Source organism: Salmo salar, chromosome ssa15, assembly GCF_905237065.1.
Source record: "Salmo salar chromosome ssa15, Ssal_v3.1, whole genome shotgun sequence".
Taxonomy (NCBI): domain Eukaryota; kingdom Metazoa; phylum Chordata; class Actinopteri; order Salmoniformes; family Salmonidae; genus Salmo; species Salmo salar.
The window spans coordinates 50,497,625-50,519,258 of record NC_059456.1 but is presented as its reverse complement, the minus strand read 5'-3'; the positions used below and the strand labels follow the sequence as shown (position 1 = coordinate 50,519,258).

The 21,634-nt window shown below is 44.7% G+C and overlaps 1 protein-coding gene across 9 annotated transcripts in view; it reads left to right on the top strand.

Moving 5' to 3' along the window:
* The window catches only part of myt1la (myelin transcription factor 1-like, a), a 49,250-nt gene that overhangs the window by 23,030 nt on the left and 4,586 nt on the right, over window positions 1–21,634 (top strand). For 3 of the 9 annotated variants that reach the window (XM_014144874.2, XM_045695845.1, XM_014144875.2), the window contains exons 6-21: window positions 2,525–3,069; window positions 4,980–6,122; window positions 8,193–8,327; window positions 8,976–9,066; window positions 11,811–11,921; window positions 12,254–12,480; window positions 13,507–13,754; window positions 16,102–16,335; window positions 17,260–17,408; window positions 17,532–17,600; window positions 17,765–17,827; window positions 19,224–19,322; window positions 20,184–20,405; window positions 20,559–20,650; window positions 20,766–20,869; window positions 21,155–21,298. In XM_014144874.2, coding sequence (XP_014000349.1) covers window positions 2,525–3,069; window positions 4,980–6,122; window positions 8,193–8,327; window positions 8,976–9,066; window positions 11,811–11,921; window positions 12,254–12,480; window positions 13,507–13,754; window positions 16,102–16,335; window positions 17,260–17,408; window positions 17,532–17,600; window positions 17,765–17,827; window positions 19,224–19,322; window positions 20,184–20,405; window positions 20,559–20,650; window positions 20,766–20,869; window positions 21,155–21,298 — 3,676 coding nt within the window. The remainder of the gene's footprint in view (window positions 1–2,524; window positions 3,070–4,979; window positions 6,123–8,192; window positions 8,328–8,975; window positions 9,067–11,810; window positions 11,922–12,253; window positions 12,481–13,506; window positions 13,755–16,101; window positions 16,336–17,259; window positions 17,409–17,531; window positions 17,601–17,764; window positions 17,828–19,223; window positions 19,323–20,183; window positions 20,406–20,558; window positions 20,651–20,765; window positions 20,870–21,154; window positions 21,299–21,634) is intronic. The other 6 variants (XM_045695848.1, XM_045695844.1, XM_045695847.1 and 3 more) reach the window with 4 other exon arrangements.

Here is a 21,634-nt window from a genome sequence, read left to right as displayed (position 1 = left end):
AATTCAGAAATTCAGTTGAGACTATAAACTTATACAGCACCAATCCCATAGATATTTTTGAAGCTAAAAAAGAGATTTCTGTATTTCCTACTTTGACGGAGCTAGATTTGATATGCCTCGATAGAGGCTACTGATGACAGAAGCTCCAGAAAAGGTTCAGGTTCTAAAAGGCTCTAACTTGATGATTTTCTTCAGGCATCAGAGGACTAAACCAGAGGATTTGTTCTACAGGAGATTTCTCTGAGGGAAGTTATTATTATCTCCCCAGCACTGAAAGCCGTATAGACATCTCTTATACCTCCCTCCCTCCCTCCCTCCCTCCCTCCCTCCCTCCCTCCCTCCCTCCCTCCCTCCCTCCCTCCCTCCCTCCCTCCCTCCCTCCCTCCCTCCCTCCCTCCCTCCCTCCCTCCCTCCCTCCCTCCACATAATTACAGCACAATCCCTCTCCAACATGTCTGCAGTGTTCCCTTATTCAAATGTGGCTTAATTACCTGTGGAATTTTAATTGGTGTGGCCTGCCTGTGGGAGACAGTGAGGTGTCCAAGGTCATACTGAGCCGAGCATGCACACACACACGCACACACGTGTATGCACAAGTACGCTTGCAAGCAAACACACACACACACACACACACACACACACACACACACACACACGCACCCGTGCACACACAAACACACACACACTGAGACAGACGACAGTCTGCACACCAAGCTGTTTGCCTAACAGCTATAAGATAAATAATATTGGTTAACCCAGAACCAAAGTCTTGCGTAATTGGTCAGATGCTCGATTAAGTTCTGGGTCCATACATGCTAGTTGAAGAGATGGAACGAGGATCGGAAGCAGAACAAAGAGCTCCACCCTCTCTCTTTGCAAGTTACAGACAAGTCTATGGGCCAAATGTCCCCTCCTCTTTCCCACATTTCGAAAGATGCTAACACCTGCAAAACAGGGATTTGTCCAAGGCACCGGAACTAATGCTGTTGGTAATCTCACGCATCCCGTTGTATCATGACAGATCTAAGGTACCATTTATGTTTACGTGGTCTGTCCACAAGAGATTATAGGATAAAAGGAAGAGAGGAAGAGAGGGATCATACGAGGAGAAGACACCAGGGCAAAATAAATGTCAGATGAATGCAAATGAAAATGGATCCCTCTCTGACCCCAGCCTGTGCTCTCCTTGCACATATTTGGCACCTTCTTTTTGTTCTTATTCTCTAGTCTGTACAGCTGAATCGACGATAACAAATGGATCTACCAGTTGCACGTGTGATACGTTGTGTGTGGGGCGGTTATATGTGTGTACCCTAACTGTTGTGTATAATTCAAAATGGAGCAGAGATGGAGAGGCCCATTAGCTGGGAATGCGTTGTTGTTGTGCCGATTGCTGGTGGTCCTTCAGTCTGACCGAGACTGACGATTTGCACACATTAGGGCAGGCTAGGCCGGATCCGTTGGCTGAGTGAGAGGGCGGATAAACGGGGGTAAAAAGAGTAGAAATGTGGGCCATTTCACAGCCCGATGACTCCTAACCAAGCATGTGAGCTGCATGCACGACTGTGAGGAAAATATACAGGATGGATGGGCCTCTACACAGTATAACCGGCGTTCATAGTCAAGTTTTATGTTTTGTTACACATACAGTAGAAAAACATTGTACAATGTATGATTGTTTGACTGGAAATTCTCTATATAAGAGTCAATGACAATACATTTGTAATCTCACTATGTCTGACCAAGTGTAATTGTTATATCTGTATTGTCCGCACCGGAGTTTCAGGTGTGGTCCTGCTTTTCTAGCCTAGAATCCACACTGAACATCGCTCTGTTTTACTATTGTTTCACTTCAACAATAATGAAACATATGATATTGAGTGTGGATTCCAGGCTACTACTTCTAGTCTACATTCACACAAAGAACTGTGGCATATCATCACTGTCTACTATAGTCTCATTGATAAAGAACACCAACCTTCTACTCTCCCTTCCTCAATACAAATAAGCCCTTTCATATGGAAATAGAGTAATTGATTCCCCAAAACCCACATTAAAACCGTGTATAATTGCAATCGCTGTTTTGGAGCAATTAAAGTGGAATTTCTCAACAGCTAATGATTATTATGGGATTTGTGTAATTGAGGGCTGGTTGAATAAGCTTTTGATTTGGAGTCTTCGAAACTAAGTGTTCTGGCTTTCCGCAATGCAGTGGCTTTTGGGAATTTAAGTGAAGTAGAGCATGCGTGTTCCCAAAATTATGGTGTGTAAAATTGGTTTGGAAATATGTATTTCCGTTCTTGTTTAGTTGACATTATGCAATGATTGACGTCATCACAATGCTATTGCACTGTAATATGAAATAGAAATCATGTAATTTACCTTGTGCCAAATTGCCAAAATACTGCATCACGGTATCTAGACATCTCTACATTTCTAGTTATCGATATATCTCTAGATATAGAACACTTACCTTACTAAGACCATTGAACAAATCTCTATTCCTCTCATGTCTTGTGTATAGTGTCTATGGCTGCCCCCTCGCCAAGAAGAGGAAGACACAGGAGAAACAGCCTCTGGAGCCTTCCCCCAAGAGGAGGCCCTACTTAACCCCTACCGACCCAGAGGTGAACCCTGCTGCCATCTTCCCCTGCTATGAGCCTGAACCCATGGACGAGGGAGAGGAGAAGGAGCAAGGGGAGGTAGACGGGGAGATTCAGGAGGAAGGAGAAGAGGAGGAAGGGGAGGAGGGGGAAGAGGTAGAAGAGATAGAGGAGGAAGGATTTTCTGAGGATAACGGGGAGCTAGGTGAGGAAGAGGAGGAAGGAGAAGAGGCAGATGAGGAGGAAGAGGAAGTGGAGATGGAGGTAGTAGGGCCAGTGGAGGTGGAACAGGTGGAGGAAGGGATAGAGGAAGATGAGGAAGCAGATGATGGGGATGATGAAGAGCAAGAGGAAGGGGAGGAGCAAGAGGAAGAGGAACTGGAGGATGAGGGTGACGAAGATGAACATGAGGAGGAAGAGGAGGAGGAGGAGGAGGAAGAAGAGGTCCAGAGTCACCATGAGCCAGGTGAGTCCATATTTCCAATGTTTGTTTTCTGGGGAAATAAGAGGGGGTAATAGTGTTGGGTGGAGCTGAGAGTTATTTGCTACACTAATAAGCTGCCACTAGAAATTACATCCTTGAGTCTAGGATATACTTCTTATCAACGCGATGCACCTTTGATGTGGCCAGTGAGAGCCATACCTAATCATGGAGAGATGGAGGCATAATATCCCAGAGAGAATTTAGTTGTTGAAATGGGACTGTCAGGGTGGAGGGAGAGAGGCAAGATGGTCAATCTGGGAACATGTGGCCAATAGGGTCCTCAGGAGGAGAGGGGGGTGTAGTAAGAGGTTCTCTACCTTCAGTGTACCAGATGCGCCTGCTCTCCCTCCATAAGCCCTCTCCCTCGCTCTCGCTCTCTCTGCGTGTCCTCAATCGTTTCTGACAGTGCCTTCAAGAGCAATGGAGAGAGGAGCTCTCTGAGTTATTTAACTCCCCTTCCCCTCTCCCCTCCCACACACCCCCGTCTCAGCGGACGTGTCACATGTGCTCAGTCTCTCCCCCCCCCGTCCGTCCGTCCGTCCGTCTCCCCCATCCTCCCATGGAAATGGCTTCTCCCGAGGATATTTTGGGCTCCCGAATCAGAACACCTCATACGTCTCTCTCATTCCCTCCCGCTGTCTCATTTGCCGCTGTCCCTAAAATCAACACTGAAACGTATTAGGTGAGGGTGTTAAATGGTTCTCAGAAGCTCTGGATTATATGTTTTGTGAAGAATGGAAGAATTAGAAAGCATTTGGTTCATTAGTCATGCTATATACTTTGGATTTATTTGAGGGATTTTATACAGGCAATGACTGGCCAAATATATGATTTACAACCAGGGCTCTAAAGTGCGACCAGTTTAGTATAAAAAATATTTTGCTATATGACCTGCAGTTTTAGTTTGGGAGCACCAGGCCCTCCCAGAATTCTCTCTCTCTCTCTCTCTCTCTATATATATATATATATATATATATATTTATTTATTTTTTTATTATTATTTTTTTTAATGATAAGGCTTCCCTGTACTATGGTTTCCTGGGCGCAGATTCGTTAGCGTTATACTTGCACAATTTCTACAGCGAAAACGGCTTGTTTCTAGTCCAAACAGTTCAAAGGATCTGACCCATATTACTGCCGCAACGTCTTTTCTTTCTGTCAAGGATTGGGGGCCTGCATTTTACACTCATACACCATGTCGCGAGCGTTCAAAAACTATTCGCGGGTCGTTAACCATTTGTTTTACACCTTGTTCAGTCATGTTTTTTTTTTTGTGTTTTTTTTTGAACCCTGTCTACAACATCAAAGTATTAAAGGGGCAATCAGCAGTTGAAACAATAACAAAGCTTCCTCCCTGACACTGTTTCAGTAAAAAGCTGAGGGATGGGGCTGGTGTAATGTAACCACTCTCAAATGCAGAGCTAAGGATGCAAGGACTGAACATCCATGATATCAAAATTATAGTTTTAACCATGTTTTAAGATTACATGGTGTTTGTTTACATTTACTTTGTTTACAATCATTGGAGTAAAACAAGGTTATATTTTGGATTCTGATGGTGTATGGCAGTTGAACTAAGCTCATGAGGCATTTTTCTAAGTTATATTAAAACATAAGTCCAAAAACGGACGTAGCAACTGCAGATTGTCCCTTATAGCTCTCAACATTATCAATTCAATGTGATCATTAATATCCAAACCAATATACATTAATACATTGAGGCCATTTAAGGGCTTAGTAGTCAGTAAAAATCACATAACTGGCATAAATGTTTTTGAAAAATGCTGAATATTATATTAATATCCCAAAGAATTAAACTATGATGGGCTAGTTCTTCATCTACCCAACTATAGTAAGGGCTGAAAGGTCTATCCTTCCTTTCCTGACCACAGAGAACCGGCACAAAAATGGCGGACAATCAAAGCATCACCCTACAGGACAGAAGGATAACATCAACAACAGCGCGCCTGGCCCTAACGTCGGCCCTAATGGTGAAGAGTATGAAAACTATGATGAGCTGGTGGCCAAGTCCCTTCTCAACCTGGGGAAGATCGCAGAGGACGCCGCCTACCAGGCCATGACCGAGTCAGAGATGAACAGCAACTCCTCCAACAGTGCCGGCGAGGACGATGATGATGATGATGAAGATGAAGAGGGTAACGAGCGCGGCGGGGGCAGGAAGGGCAAGCTGAGTGTGGATCTGGACAGCGACGTGGTCAGGGAGACGGTGGATTCGCTCAAGCTGTTGGCGCAGGGCCACGGCGCTGTGCTCCCCGACGACGGCTACCCAGAAGGCACCGGTTTGGAGGATGGTAGGCATCCCAATGGGCGACCCCACCACCATGGCGTCAGGGGTCAGGCTGAGGAGAGCGAGGAGGAGGTGTGCCTCAGCAGTCTGGAGTGTCTGAGGAACCAGTGCTTCGACCTGGCCCGCAAGCTGAGCGAGACGTCGCCTTCCGACCGCCTTGGACACCCCGGCCTGCAACACCACCAGGCCCATCAGAACCACCACCCTAACCAGTCCCACCACCACCTGCAGCATCAAACCGGCCACCACCACCACCAGGCTCAGCACCAGCCTCCGGCTCAGGCCCACCACCTGCCCAGGTACGAGAGCTGCCAGGAGGGCCAGCAGCCAGACGAGCGTGGGTCCCTGGAGCGCAGCTACTCGGACATGGTCAACCTGATGAAGCTGGAGGAGCAGCTGAGCCCGGCCTCCAGGGGGGGCTATTCGGCCAGCTGCCACCAGGATGGGGATGAGGACACCACATCGGTGGCCTCGGACCGCTCGGACGAGGCCTTCGACATGACCAAAGGCAACCTGTCCCTGCTGGAGAAGGCCATCGCCATGGAGTCAGAGCGAGCCAAGGTCATGAGGGACCGCATGGCCTCGGAGGGACATCATATGGTGGCCCGAAGGGACAATCATCATCACCACCACCACGGCGAGCACAGCCCCAGACAGAGCAGCGGGGCGGAGGAGCGCAAGTCCAGAATGCACCACGATGGGTCAAAGAGAGCATACTACCCTAAAGGTAACCACTCCCTGAAAATCTCAACACACCCATTCACGACATGTCAGCTAGTATCCTCACCCTGTTGTATACAGTATTGATGATCCACACAGTGCTAACTGCATTTCGGTCAAACTGGACCGCCTCTATATTTAATTAACACTCAAAGGCTAACAGGCCCTGGTCTACTGATAGTGTTTCAACAGGCACCAACAGGCCCCACAGTAACAGACTTACGTAACATCAAGCAGTATAACTGACGTCTTATTTTGCTCATGAATCTAATAACATTGGACGTTTGCTTGACCCCTGCCCAGTAGTTCAGCTCCTCGCTGGGAGTAGACGGACACATTTCCCCTGGCTGGTCTCAGCGCTGCATATCGCAGTGGCAGCAGCAGCATTGACTGCAAGCTTATGTTGTTAAATAGGCCGGCATGCTAACATCAGAGGCTTGGCTTGTCAGGCATGAGTAATGGCAATCTGCAAGGCCCGTTAGGACAGCAAATCTCATCGGCGGGATTCCATCCACGGCCTATTTCTTTTAAATCCACTCTGATACACACCCCCACCGCCTGTGGGAGTGAGTCGTCCCGTCTCTGTGTGTGCATTTATTAACCCATAGAAAGCTTCAAAGCAGATCAGTGGGGAGCGTTTCAGACAGGGTCATTACGTTAGCATCGGAGGGGGGGTGGCGGTGCCACATGGCGTTCGTGATTGTTGGATTGTGATGCTGTGTTTTGAGTGACATTCCAATGGACACAATGGATGTTGAACTGAAAGTGAAATACTGCAGATACTGGTCTGTTCTGGTTGAACCAAAGGTGACATTTCAGTAGTTGAAATCCAAAGCCATTTGAAGTCATTTCTCTAGATAATTCTGCCCATTGTTCTAAGCCTCCATCAGTAGCCACAGACCGTTGAATGGCACGATTCAAATCATGCAAACACAATTCAAATGACTATTAATAAGGACCACCCATCGTCGGTTATCACAGATATGTACTGTAATGGTATGTAATTATTTCCATTAGCACAGGAAGCTAGTGGGGGGAATTCTTAAGGAATAGGATTAGTATGCATAATTTCAGTCTCGAGAACATATAGCTGGCTATACTATGTGTATAAGGCTCTGGTAGGACCCTACAGATCTGTCGACATGCTATTTGTTTTTTCCAAAGGCCATAATAACATTATAAAAATCTATCCTTAATGAATCCTTTTAAATTCAAAGTCTTCATCATCAAAGGAAGGGACTATGGCCTTTTTTTCTAATGTTGCCATGGGGTCGGGACTACTGATTAGTATTTCAGAATAAAAACATTTTGGGAGAATGCTCATACACACAGTCTGTGCTCAACGTGGTTGGGTTTGTGCCTTGTCCTTGGGGGCACCATTGACGATTGGTGGAGATGGGGGCGATAGCGAGCTCCAGATATACATACGGGAGAACTGCTGATAAGCCAGTTTCACACAGGCTTAGTCATTCTGTGTTATCGCCACAGCGAGTGTACATTTTTTTATGAAATATGAAATTGCATTTCTGGGGTGTTGGGATTGAACAATTGCACCAATTTTCCTATGTGAGAGTGTGGGGGTGGGGGGTGGGGGGTGGGGGGGGGCTTGCAATTACATGTTAAACAGGTGAGAGTAGAAAAAAGGTTTTCAAAGGGTTCTTCGGCTGTCTTCCAGGTAGAACCCTTTTTGGTTCCTGGTAGAACCCGTTTGGGTTCCATGTAGAACCCTCTGTGGAAAGGGTTCTACATGGAACCCAAACGGGTTATACCTGGAACCAAAAAGGGTTATTTAAAGGGTTGTCCTATGGGGACAGCCGAAGAACCCTTTTAGGTTCTAGATAGCACCTTTTTTTCCAAGTGTTTGCTTCTTACCACCTCCTAACTACTAGGGCCAATTTGGGGCGATAATACTGTTAAAACCCGATATGAATTTATCACACTCTAAATGCAGTAAATTAAACAACAGTGTAATGGGACATTCCATTAATAGAGGTGACATACTGTAGTACCCTGGATGCAATGCTCACCTAGATAGTGAGATGGCTTTTTAAACCCCCAATATTGTTCTTCTTGGTAGATTCTGCAAGGGGGGACAAGAAGGAGAGTAAGTGTCCGACCCCGGGCTGCGATGGGACAGGCCACGTCACGGGTCTCTACCCCCACCACAGGAGCCTGTCAGGCTGCCCCCACAAGGACAGGGTGCCACCAGAGAGTAAGTCCCATTGAAAACGTCTTACGTCCTGCTTGGGGAGATTGGATTGAGCATTGCCCTCCCATCGCCTGCATTTTTCAGTTGGATCTCATTTTCTGTTGAGTTTCTGGGTAACTCTTTTCCAGCAATTGCCCTTCAATGGTTCTTGTGTTGGGTTGACACATGAGGTCGTCTTCCGATCAGCATGGGGCCGCGCTCACTTTCTTTACTTTCACCCTGCTTGATCTCTGTTCATGCCTGCATGCAAAGTAATGTCTCCTCCATAGATCAGATACCTAATGGCATGCACATCGCTTTGTGAGACTACTTATGTTGACCAGACGTACCTCTAACTCTGCTTCAGTAAAGGACATAACGTACTATGTAACATTAATTAGTACAGCTAACGTCTGCCTAGATACCGTTTTCAATCCCACCTGGTTGGTCTATCAAGATTCTGCTGAATGACGAACAACATGCCCGACTACCTCTGAATGCCGCTTGATTGAATCCATTCGTATTTCTGCTGCCTGCATGAGCATCAACGTTACCTTTTAACAGTGCATGCCACTTTCTCTGCTCACGATCTAATAATAGTTGAACAATAACCACTGACTCTGGGTGCTCCTAACCCCTTGCTGTCTCTCACCTCTCCCTGTCTGTCCTAAGTTCTTGCAATGTATGAAAATGTTCTAAAGTGCCCTACTCCTGGCTGCTCGGGGCGTGGCCATGTCAATAGCAACAGGAACTCCCACCGCAGGTGAGTGGCTGGCAACTAGGCAGAGCATGCACTGGGAGAGAAAATAAGAAATAAATAGTGGAATCAATGTATAGTCTGATAGAACATAATAATAAAAATGGTATCTCTATTCAAGATCTAAGAAAGAGAAAAAAGGGTTCAAAACTGGTATATGCGGGAGTGCCATAGGAGTCTGCCACTAGGTACGGTGTGTCTCAGGGTCAGGAATCTATTGTCAGCAGGTACAGTTCCTTCAGTATTCACACCCCTTGACTTTTTACACATTTTGTTGTGTTACAGCCTGAATTGAGACTTTGTGTCACTGATCTAGACACAATACCCCATAATGTCAAAGTGTAATTATTTAATTTTTTTACTAATCAATTAGAAATGAAAAGCCTAAATAAGTATCGGAGTAAAAATTGTCACATAATAAGTTGTATGGACTCACTCTGTGTGCAATAATAGTGGTTCTTGAATGACTACCCCATCTCTGTACCACACACATAAAATGTTCAGTCGAGAAGTGAATTTGAAGCATTTTTTATTCTGTACAGGCTTCCTTCTTTTCTCTCTGTCAATTAGGTTAGTATTGTGGCGTAACTACAATGTTGTTGATCCATCCTCAGTTTTCTCCTATCACAGTCATTAAACTAACTGTAACTGTTTTAAAGTGACCATTGGCCTCATTGTGAAATGACTAAGCGGTTTCCTTCCTCTCCGGCAACTGAGTTAGGAAGAACGCCTGTATCTTTGTAGTGACTGGGTATATTGATCCAAAATGTAATTAATTCACTGCTCGACTGAGAGACCTTACAGATAATTGTATGTGTGTGGTCTTTTCATTTGTTATTCATTTGTAAACATTTCAAAAAAACATAATTCTACTTTTATGTTATGGGATATCATGTGTGCCTACGCAGTGCCAGTGACATTTTTAATATTTTTTTATTCAGTCTGTAGCACAACAAAACGTGGAAAAAGTCAAGGGTTGTGAATACTTTCTAAAGGCACTGTACATTCTGTAGGTACGCAGACAATATCACACACAAGGCATACACTATGAATACACACACACACACACAAGCACGCACACAAACACACACCTCCCTCTCCACCCGCAGTTGCTGTAGGCCATGTTATATAGAACACATCTTGTGGGACTGGCACACACACACTGTGTAGTCATTAGGAGTATTGGGGAGCAGTGCATAACAAAATGGAGAAAAAAAATGGAGATGTATAGCTTTTGTGTCTCTCGTTTCTCTCCTCCTCGCTGTTGTCATGGAAACTATGATACTGACAGCAGTCCTTCTGTCAGGTTGTCACATGGTCCTCACAGATTTCTCTGACACTTTGAAATGCGTGTGTCTGTATGCGAGTGTGTGTGTGTGTGTGTGTTTACGGGGCTGGCCGTATAACATTTTTATTTCACGCGTGGATATGACACACAAAAGCAGCGACGGCTTGTTTGTGAGAACGACTGATTTGTATGTGTATGAACAGCTTGGTCTCATAAACTAGACGTAACATAGTAAACATAAATCAAATCAAATTAGTATGATATGTTACGTTTGGTATGGTTACACAAGACAGAAGGTTACTTAAGGCAAAAACTATAGTAGGATGGTTGGTCGTGCCGGATGGGTAGGCGTATAATGCAAACGTCTAGCAACCCAAAGGTTGCGTGTTCAATTCTGATCACAGATAACTTTAGCATTGTAGCTAATTAGCAACTTTGCAATTACTTACTACTTTTTAGCTACTTTGCAACTACTTAGCATGTTAGCTAACCCTTTCCCTAACCCTAACCTTTACCCGTTAACCTAACTCTTAACCTTAACCCTAACTTTAACCCCTAACCTTTAGCCAGCTAACATTAGCACCTAGCTAATGTTAGCATTGACCACCTAGCTAACGTTAGCCACAACAAATTGGAATTCGTAACATATTAAATGTTTAGCAAATTCGTAACATAATGTACAAATTGCAATTTTAACATATTGTACCAATTGGAATCCGTAACATATATATAAATGGATGCTGGACATCCACTAATTAATACATACCATACAAAACTTAACATATCATACTGGTTGGAGTGTCCCGGATTTACATTTACTATGTTTACTATGTCTACCACTGAGTCCAGGTTCGTTTGAAAAAAATACTCTCATATACTGTAAGAGGTGCAAATGTGAGGGAGAAAGGGGAATAAAACGAGGAGAAAATAGAGGATGAGGAAGCGAGAGGGGGAGAGGTGATAGGGGAAGCGATGAGGCCGTACAGTAGCTGGCATTGTGGTGGATCAGTTCTCCCCACTGTGCCTACCCAGAATGCCTGAAAAGACTGAGGTATATAGCTAAGAGGATCTCTCTGAAGCTCAGCAGCCCCTCTTGCCCAGGCAGCCAATAACATTTATCTGCAAAGCTCCGGCTTTGCAATTAAGAACTAGGCCATCGAAAATACATAATTCATACATGGGGCCCCATCGTATAGCAAAAGATTTGCAATTCTGTTTAAATCAAAGCCAAATTTAGTTGATTGACTGGATGTGTCTGTTATCAGTGAGGCAGACTGTGTAGGTGTGTGTGGGGGGGTACACGTCTGTGCAAGTGATTGTGTGTGTGTGTGTGTGTGTGTGTGTGTGTGTGTGTGTGTGTGTGTGTGTTTGCTTGCATACGTACATGCATGCGTATGCGTGTGCATGTGTGTGCGTGCTCTGGCCAATTAGGCCTCACTCTGTTTTGTGAATGCTGTTGCAGTCTCTCGGGGTGCCCCATCGCTGCTGCAGAGAAGATGGTTAAAGTCCAGGAGAAGCACATCCCATGTGACGGGGGCCCCAAGTCCAACCAGGCTTCAGACCGTGTGCTGAGGTACTCACTCACACCCTCATCACATGACCACCACTCCCCCAGCCTCCCCGCTCATCCCAGTGCATTCCTGGTAGCCGTGAATGTAACCTCTGACCTGCATCAATCTCTCATACCTCATATAGACGTAGAAAGGGAGAACATACGGTAACATCATGTACATTCTACGTACAATAGACAGGACATAGCCGACCGTAGTAGCTCTCATGATTTTGCTCTTACAAATGAAGTCCCCCTAGTGGTTCAGTGAGGAATTACACCATGCAGTCAGACAGTCAGACCGCTCTCACCGCGTGTACACAAACACGGCCCCCCTGTCCATGGTTATCTTCCAGGCCAATGTGCTTTGTGAAACAGCTGGAGATCCCACAGTACGGTTACAAAAATAACGTCTCCACCAGCACGCCGCGCTCCAACCTGGCCAAGGAGCTGGAGAAGTACTCCAAGACCAGCTTCGACTACGGCCAAGGCTACGACAGCCAGCAACACATCTACGGTGGGGGGAAGAGAGGCCTGGTTCCCAAGCCCCAAGGACGGGACTTCTCATCTAAGGGATATGATGGTAGGGAATGACTGCCTATGCACTCTCATGTATGCACACACACACACACACACACGCAAGCACGCATGTTGGCACACGCATGCAGGCGCACACACACACATGCACAAATACAGACAGGAACACAAACATTACTCCCAGGTTCTAGATCACTGCTAAGACAATGAGGTAAATGTGTTGAATAACTCTATGCAACACATATACAATGCAAAGAAACGATTGAAATGTCTATTCCTAAAACCCAATTTTCGAGGCTATATTTAATTTCTATCAATTTGATACTGCATGGCATAGTTCATATTAGATGGAACAACCCCAATCCGGATTGGAGATAAATATAGAACACAGCCCATTTCCTTGGCCCTGATGCATTTTCAAGCTGCTGGATGCAAGGTTTTTCTCTCCCTGTAGCGTGGAGAGATGCTTTGAGGGCAGGTTTCTGGTTTCCCCCGCTCGCTCACACACTCTGCTGCCTACAAACCCTTACTGTGAAGCCCGTATTCACTTGTCGCACCGCTCCCATCCCTCTCGCTCGCGCTCTCTCTCTCCCTCCTAGCACTCTCCTCGCGCTCTCCATCTCTGTCTCCCTCGCCTCGTTCTCCAACCAAGAGCACAATCATTTGCTCTGACACAGCATACACCGTGGAGCAAACCATCCACTGGAAGACTTCTCTGTAGGTGTTAGAAATTATCAATCTACCTATCTTTCTACCTATATCTATATATACAGAATGTGTGTATATATATATATATATATATATATATATATATATATATATATATATATATTCTTTACATTCTTCTATATTTCATGTCTTTCTATACATCTCTGAATTTTTTTTAATTGACGGGGCCAAAATCTGGCCTTCGCCGTCATTGTGTGTGACTTTATCTGTGTACTGTATGTGTGTGTGTGTGTGTGTGTGTGCATGAATGATGTCTTGTCCCTGATGGCTGCACTGTATGTGTATACCGTATGTGTGTCTATATGTCTGTGTATGATCTGTATGGTGTTCTCCCTCCCTGCAGCCAAGCGCTACTGTAAGAGCCCAGCCAGCAGCACGACGAGCAGCTACGCTCCCAGCAGCAGCAGTCTGAGCTGCGGAGGGGGAGGGGGCGGCAGCAGCGCCAGCAGCACCTGCAGCAAAAGCAGCTTCGACTATACACACGACATGGAGGCTGCCCACATGGCCGCCACGGCTATCCTCAACCTGTCCACGCGCTGCAGGGAGATGCCCCACGGCCTGGGAGGCAAGCCCCAGGATCTCCTCTCCCAGGTAGGGAGGACTATGCCCCAGACTCATGCTCACACTCACCCGGCAGGCTCCAGCTCCGCCTCTGGGGCGTTGCGTAGCTCTCTCTTGCTTTTTTTCTCTCTCTCTCTCTCTCTCTCTCTCTCTCTCTCGCTCTCTGTCCAACATCCCTTCTCTCTCTTTATCTCTCTTTCTCTGAGCCTTTCGTCCCTTCTCTCACTCTGTCTTTCCGCCCTCCTTTTCTGTCCCTCTTTCTCCCTCACTGCTCTCGCTCTCTTTCTCCACCCCTATCTTCCTCCCTTTCAGTCTATTTATTTCCCCTATCTTCCTCCCTTTCAGTCTATTTATTTCCTTTATCTTTCTCCCTTTCAGTCTATTTATTTCCTTTATCTTTCTCCCTTTCAGTCTATTTATTTCTCTTATCTTTCTCCCTTTCAGTCTATTTATTTCTTATCTTTCTCCCTTTCAGTCTATTTATTTCCTTTATCTTTCTCCCTTTCAGTCTATTTATTTCCTTTATCTTTCTCCCTTTCAGTCTATTTATTTCCCCTATCTTTCTCCCTTTCAGTCTATTTATTTCCCCTATCTATCTCCCTTTCAGTCTGTTTATTTCCTTTATCTTTCTTCCTTTCAGTCTATTCATTTCCCCTATCTTTCTCCTTTTCAGTCTATTTATTTCCCCTATCTTTCTCCCTTTCAGTCTATTTATTTCCCCTATCTATCTCCCTTTCAGTCTGTTTATTTCCTTTATCTTTCTCCCTTTCAGTCTATGTATTTCCCCTATCTTTGCTGCTTTCTTTATTGCTCTTTCAATCTATCAGACTACATTTGCATTATGTCTCTGACAAAATAGGGATATTATATCTTCCTTACTGCCACCCTGAGTCAGTTCTAGTGAAAAGTGGGCCCTTGTCTGAGTCAGTCAACAATGAGTCAGATGCCTCCTCCACAAGGTTAGGTGTCAGATGCTTTTCTATACCATATTATTTAGGCTTTGCTGCTTTGCTTATTACAGAATAATGCAGTCGGGCCTGGCGTCCTGTGATTCTGTGTGTGGCACATTCATTACATTATGCGGTACAGCCTGCTCTAAAGAGCGACCAATTTGGCAAAATATTTTGCTGTTTGACCTGGAGTTTTAATTTGGGATCACCCTGGAAGAAAAAAAAATCCTAAATATATACAGTATATATATATTTTACATTCACAAACCATGTCGTGGGCCATTCTAAAACTACTTGCGGGCCGCATTTGTTTTACACCTTGTTCAGTCATGTTTGTTACCTCATTAAATAGCTAGCTAACAACCTGTTAACTTTCCAGTATGTCCAAACATTTGGGGACACAGAAAGAAAGGAAAGGGGATAGCTTCTTGAGGAGATCAATGGTCATAGCAATGAATACAAGTCAGATATCTTGCATGTCATCATCACAAACTTGACATTCTTAAAGAGACAGTGCACAATATTCAATGCAATGCATCTCAATAGGAAAATAGTGCTTTTACACAATGTAGAAACCTTATTCCACGAATGACTTTTTAATTTCAATGACAAGTATTTGTATCAACATTTTAGCTTTCTTTATATCAACAAATGTATTTACATGGTTACAATTTTTTTTAAATTCTAGGGCACAACATGTACTTCAGAAGTAACTAGAATTCACATAGGCTATATCTCAGTAGATGGAATAAAACCGTATTTTCTGGTGCTCCTAAATTTGATGTTATGCTACCAATGGTGCACTGGTGCTACCAATATATATTTTTTAATTTAGACCCCGGTGCAGGGCAAGCACAGCCATGAGAGCAGTATAGTATCTAACACTGTGAGACAAAGAGATGCATTGGGCGCGGTGGACTGGAGCCCTTGGCTTTTTAAGACAGCCTGGAATGGATCAATGAGCGTTTCAGTTGCCGCGCTCTCTCTCTCGCTCTCACACTCCCTCTCTCGGTCTCTTTCTAGTAATCATGCCCCCTGTGCAGAGGCAAGAGAGAGTGACCTCTCTGTGAGGACATGGTCTTGCTCTGGCGCAGTCTGTCTCTGTGTGCACCATCGTCATCATCATCATCATCATCATCAGAGCGCCGCGGGGATATTCCCTGTGTTGTACATTAATCTCCTCTCCACCACAGTGCGGGCTGCAGAGTGGGCCAAAGAGGAGGAGTAATTAGTCTCTCCCTCGCTTTCTCTCTCTGCTTCTTTCCCTCTATCAACCCTCTCCATTCTCTCTCTCTCCTCTTTACCTCCTACAATCTATTTATCGTGCTCCCTTGCTCTCTTCTCCTTCTCATCTTTCTTTCATTCTATTTACCTTTCTCTCCCCCTTCTCTCTTGATCCATCCCTCCATCCCTCCCTCTCTCTGAAGAGTCCTGATGGGGACGTGGATGACAACAGTACCCTGGACCTGAGTGTGAGCCGTGGGCAGCCTGGGGGTCCTGAGGGGAGTGGCACGGTGCTGACGCCCCTGCAGCCCATGTCCCCCCAGCGGCAGGCCCTGCTAAACAGCAGCCGCTGCTACCAGATGAGTGAGGCCGACTGCTGGGACCTGCCTGTGGATTACACCAAGATCAAGCGCATCACTGACGATGATCACAAAGAGGTATGGGGAAGGGCCGCAGCATTATGGGTAATGTAGTTATGGGGTAATGTGTTTTTTTTGTGTTCGAAATTGAAATCTATTGAACAGAATAGTCCTCTATTATATTCCAATGGTCTCTTGCAGTGGAGGCAATTTTCAAAGGTGGCTTATCCAGAAAATATTTTACTCCCTGCGAGTGTTCAATAGTCCTTAATGAGCCATAGACTGGCAGCACACAGGTAATGGTGATATGATTTGGGGGGTATCCAGTATCCACTGATAGTCTTTCACTGACATCTAGTTGATACTACCGGTACTGCATTGACTCAATGAGTGAATCTCAATTGTTTTCCTTGATACCTCACATCCTCCCTCATCGTCTCCTTCCCAAAGCACATTGGAGCAGAAGATCTGAGGTTGCTCCCCTCTGAGAAGGAGGAAAGGAAAGAGGAGAAGTGGAATCAAGGAAATACATTTGAGATTCACCCACTGACTGATTGACACACACAATTGTGGATTCATGGTTTGTGAGATACATTAAGGCTCAGCAGCATTATATAGTTAGTGCCTGATAGATCATCTTTACACGTTGCACTTTGAATCTCTGATATTACACAAAGCATGCAGTAAATTGATACACTTGCAATGTCAGATTAAAAAGCTTGAAGTTGAAGGGGTGTAGTCGTAACCGTAATTGGGCTCGCTAATAAGGCATGGATGGAACATTTTCAGGGGGGCATGAGCATTGAGATTGAGGGGAGAGGGTTTCTTCGGGATTGCTTGATACCAAGAAATTGGATCTTGCTGAGCAATTGAAAAAATTGGGATGTGAGATGTGTGGGATGTGAATATGAGTATGAATTGTAATCGTGTACTAATTGAAAAATGTAGGATGTGTGAATATGCCAATGTTATGGTCATAGGCTACATGATGACATGATGTAGTCTTCCTTTTTTTCATCCCTCCACCAGGTCGATGACCTGGACCCATTCCAGGACCTTCTGGATGAGCAGCACTATGGAGGGGACGTGACCATGCCCAGCCCCAAACACAAGTACTCTGCCTGCAAGGAGGGCAAGAAGGAACTCATCACGTAAGACCAAAACAAGCTTATTTTGTCATCCCCTTTTTACTACTTGACATTCATTATACCCTCTTTACCTAGTGATCATTTTCCACATCTGACGTTATCATTGTATGGCTGTGTGTTCTCTAGTCTCTCAAACTGCCAGTTAGCTGACAAAAGCATCCGCAGTATGATGACAACCAATGCCCAAGACCTCAAGTAAGCATAACCCTATTTCTCCAGTGTCTCTGATAGACAATTGTGCATTCTATATTTTAGTCTTTACGTAGCCTAGCAGACCAATAGCCGGATAAGTGTTGATGCTGTCAGCTTTGGTATTACCCTGTCCCCTGTAGTCACTCTCCTTGTCCCCTCTGTCCCAGGTGTCCCACTCCGGCATGTGACGGATCTGGACACATCACTGGGAACTACGCCTCGCACAGGAGGTAGCTTGCAACCCATCATAATGACAAAAATCCACGCAGTATATTCAGCAGCCCCAAACATTTCAGATTGTAGAAGACAGTGATGCATAGATACATATATAGTATATTACCTATTTTTTAGTGCGTACCTGACAGTTGTATTGGTGTGTGGATTGTTTAGACTTCTCTGTTTTCAGTTTCACTGAGCTCTGATAGTCATTTGTTACCGTATATGCGTGTATAGTACCGTTCAAAAGTTTGGGGTCACTTAGAAATGTCCTTGTTTTTGAAAGAAAAGCACTAGTTTGAGAAACAGACGCCTCACAAGTCCTCAACTGGCAGCTTCATTAAATAGTACCCGCAAAACACCAGTCTCAACGTCAACAGTGAAGAGGCGACTCCAGGATGCTGGCCTTCTAGGCAGAGTTGCAAAGAAAAAGCCATATCTCAGACTGGCCAATAAAAATAAAAGATTAAGATGGGCAAAAGAACACAGACACTGGACAGAGGAACTCTGCCTAGAAGGCCAGCATCCCGGAGTCGCCTCTTCACTGTTGACGTTGAGACTGGTGTTTTGCGGGTACTATTTAATGAAGCTGCCAGTTGAGGACTTGTCAGGCTTCTGTTTCTCAAACTAGACACTCTAATGTACTTGTCCTCTTGCTCAGTTGTGCACCGTGGCCTCCCACTCCTCTCTCTATTCTGGTTAGAGCCCGTTTGCGGTGTTCTGTGAATGGAGTAGTACACAGCGTTGTATGAGATCTTCAGTTTCTTGGCAATTTCTCGCATGGAATAGCCTTCATTTCTCAGAAAAAGAATAGACTGACGAGTTTCAGAAGAAAGTTATTTGTTTCTGGACATTTTGAGCATGTAATCAAACCAACAAATGCTGATGCGCCAGATACTCAACTAGTCTAAAGAAGGTCAGTTGTATTGCTTCTTTAATCAGGACAACAGTTTTCAGCTGTGCTAACATAATTGCAAAAGGGTTTTCTAATGATCAATTAGCCTTTTAAAATGATAAACTTGGATTAGCTAACACAACGTGCCATTAGAACACAGGAGTGATGGTTGCTGATACTGGGCCTCTGTACGCCTATGTAGATATTCCATTAAAAATCAGTTTCCAGCTACAATAGTCATTTACAACATGAACAATGTCTACACTGTATTTCTGATTAATTTGATGTTATTTGAATCAACAAAAAATTAGCTTTTCTTTCAAAAACAAGGACATTTTTAAGTGACCCCAAACTTTTGAACAGTAGTGTATTTGTATAGGTTACATGGTATGTCTTGAAATCATCTGATACCAACTTTACAGAGCTATCATTCTGAGATGTGATTTGTCTTTTGATGAACTGCAAATGCACTGATGTTGTACTCATACTCTTAAGATGGTAGTGAACTGCACAAGACCTTTCCCCTCTAGTCTGTCAGGCTGTCCACGGGCGAAGAAGAGCGGGATCAAGATACTGCACAGCAAGGAGGACAAGGACGACCAGGAGCCAATTAGGTGAGGGTTGGAACGGATAGTAGTATAGCATCTTGGTAAATTTGTCAACATACAGATGTAGGATCTTAATTTGAGCCAGTTTGCTACAGCAGGAAAATAGTCCCGAAGCAACAGGAAATGTGAGTTATTATGCAGATTATAATTAATGGACATTCTTTGCAGGGTTTAATACATTTTTCACAAGGGCAAATCAAGTCTGACATTTTAAAGTGAAAAGTACAAACTTTAGAAGCCTTTTTAAAACTTGAATACACTGCAAACTTGCATTTCCTGCCATGCAGGAAAATTCTCAGCAACAAAAGAGTGAGCAAATTAAGATCATACATCTGTATTCTCTTGAAGTCATAGTCATGCATTTCACCTCAGATTCTCCACAGCCAGTGTAGTACACCTAGTTGGTACAGTACAGTAAAGGTTACCTTTCCACCACTTAAGGACTGCCATAATGTTAAGTGCATATGACCTTGCCACGAATCTTCTAAAGTTCACTGTGTGTCCTTTCACCAATCACCTCCCAATCTCTGCACAGCTGTTGCTGCCACCTTTATCCCTGCAAGGTTCACTGGATGTACCATCATCATTAACATTGCAATCATAATTAACACTGACCTCTCCACTGCCGGGGTGGAGCGGCCCGCAGACGCACTGTGCTAATTCTAATCAGCCCAAATGTCACTCTGAAGGACAATGTAGAACCACGGGTAAATGTCTATAAACCGGAGACAGTTTTCATTAGAGGAGCTAATCTTTTTCTAGTTGTCTTTGTATTGTGTGGATGACATTTACCAGGGACAGGTGTGCTGCAAGTGAGGAGAGCGAGGTCGTGACCTGACTGACCTTTGTGACACCTTCTCTCCGCAGGTGTCCAGTCCCAGGCTGTGATGGACAGGGTCACGTGACGGGGAAATACGCATCTCACCGCAGCGCGTCGGGCTGCCCCCTGGCGGCCAAGCGGCAGAAGGATGGCTACGTCAACGGCTCCCAGTTTGCATGGAAGTCCGGGAAGACAGACGGCATGTCGTGCCCAACCCCGGGCTGCGATGGATCAGGACATGTCAGCGGGAGCTTCCTGACCCATCGGAGGTGGGTGGCGCTCTGCACGGCTCTGGTGTAGATGAGCAACTGTGTCTAAATGTAACCAAGTATTGGATCAATAATGTCAATTATGGTTGAGACCAGCAGGGCTGGAGTCATATGATTTTATTCACCAGTAGTGTATATGCCTTTTTTCCTCAGTCTCTCCGGTTGTCCCCGTGCCACCTCAGCCATGAAGAAAGCCAGAATGACTGGGGTAGAAATGTTAACAATCAAGCAACGGGCAAGCAAAGGTAATAACCAGGCACAAATACCAGTCAGAATGCCCCTTGACTATGCCACTTCCTGGTTTTATCAAAACATATTCAAGCTGAATCCACAGTGCATTTTATGTTTCCCCTTTTCTAGGAATAGAAAATGACGAGGACATCAAACAGCTGGATACAGAAATCAAAGATCTAAACGAATCAAACAATCAAGTGGAATCAGACATGATTAAACTTAGGACACAAGTAAGATTCATGCATTACTTAATCGAGATTCATTCATGAATTATTATAGGGCAGTCGGTCATGCTGAGTTTGGGCAAATATTGGACTAAAGCTTAGATCAAATGCATTTAACCTGATTTTGATGTTTCATCCCCCCAAGTAACTGTGATATGACTAGCACAGTACATTTCTAAGGATCTATAAGAAATCCCTCAGTTGTTGGACAGAACCCTCTGTTGTCAGTTGTCAAACAGTCAGTCACTCTGGTTCATCAACTTCAATGCACTTCTTTCTCTCCTTTCCCAGATCACGACTATGGAGACTAACCTGAAGTCCATTGAGGAGGAGAACAAAGTTATTGAGCAGCAGAATGATTCCCTGCTGCACGAGCTAGCCAACCTCAGCCAGTCTCTCATCAACAGCTTAGCTAATATCCAGCTCCCACATATGGTAAGTACCATCACAACTTAGCCTACAACAGTTACTGTCGGACAAGCACTGTATCAAGTCGAACTAAGATGCCGTAGGAATCAAGAATGGGTTTATGGGGAAATAGGACTTGGGGTTAGGTAAAAAAGCTATGTTGAAAGCATGCCAATTTGACGTTCCATGATTGCAAGTGTTGAAACCCAGGGCCATTTGGAGTAAATTAGTCAACGTAACATGAGTGAAAACAAGACATGGTCATATCATGGTAGTGGCTTATTCCACTCATTCTACCAAATTGGATATGTTTATTTCCATATTGATTGTTTGTTGATGCCATTTAAACAGAACACATCAAGA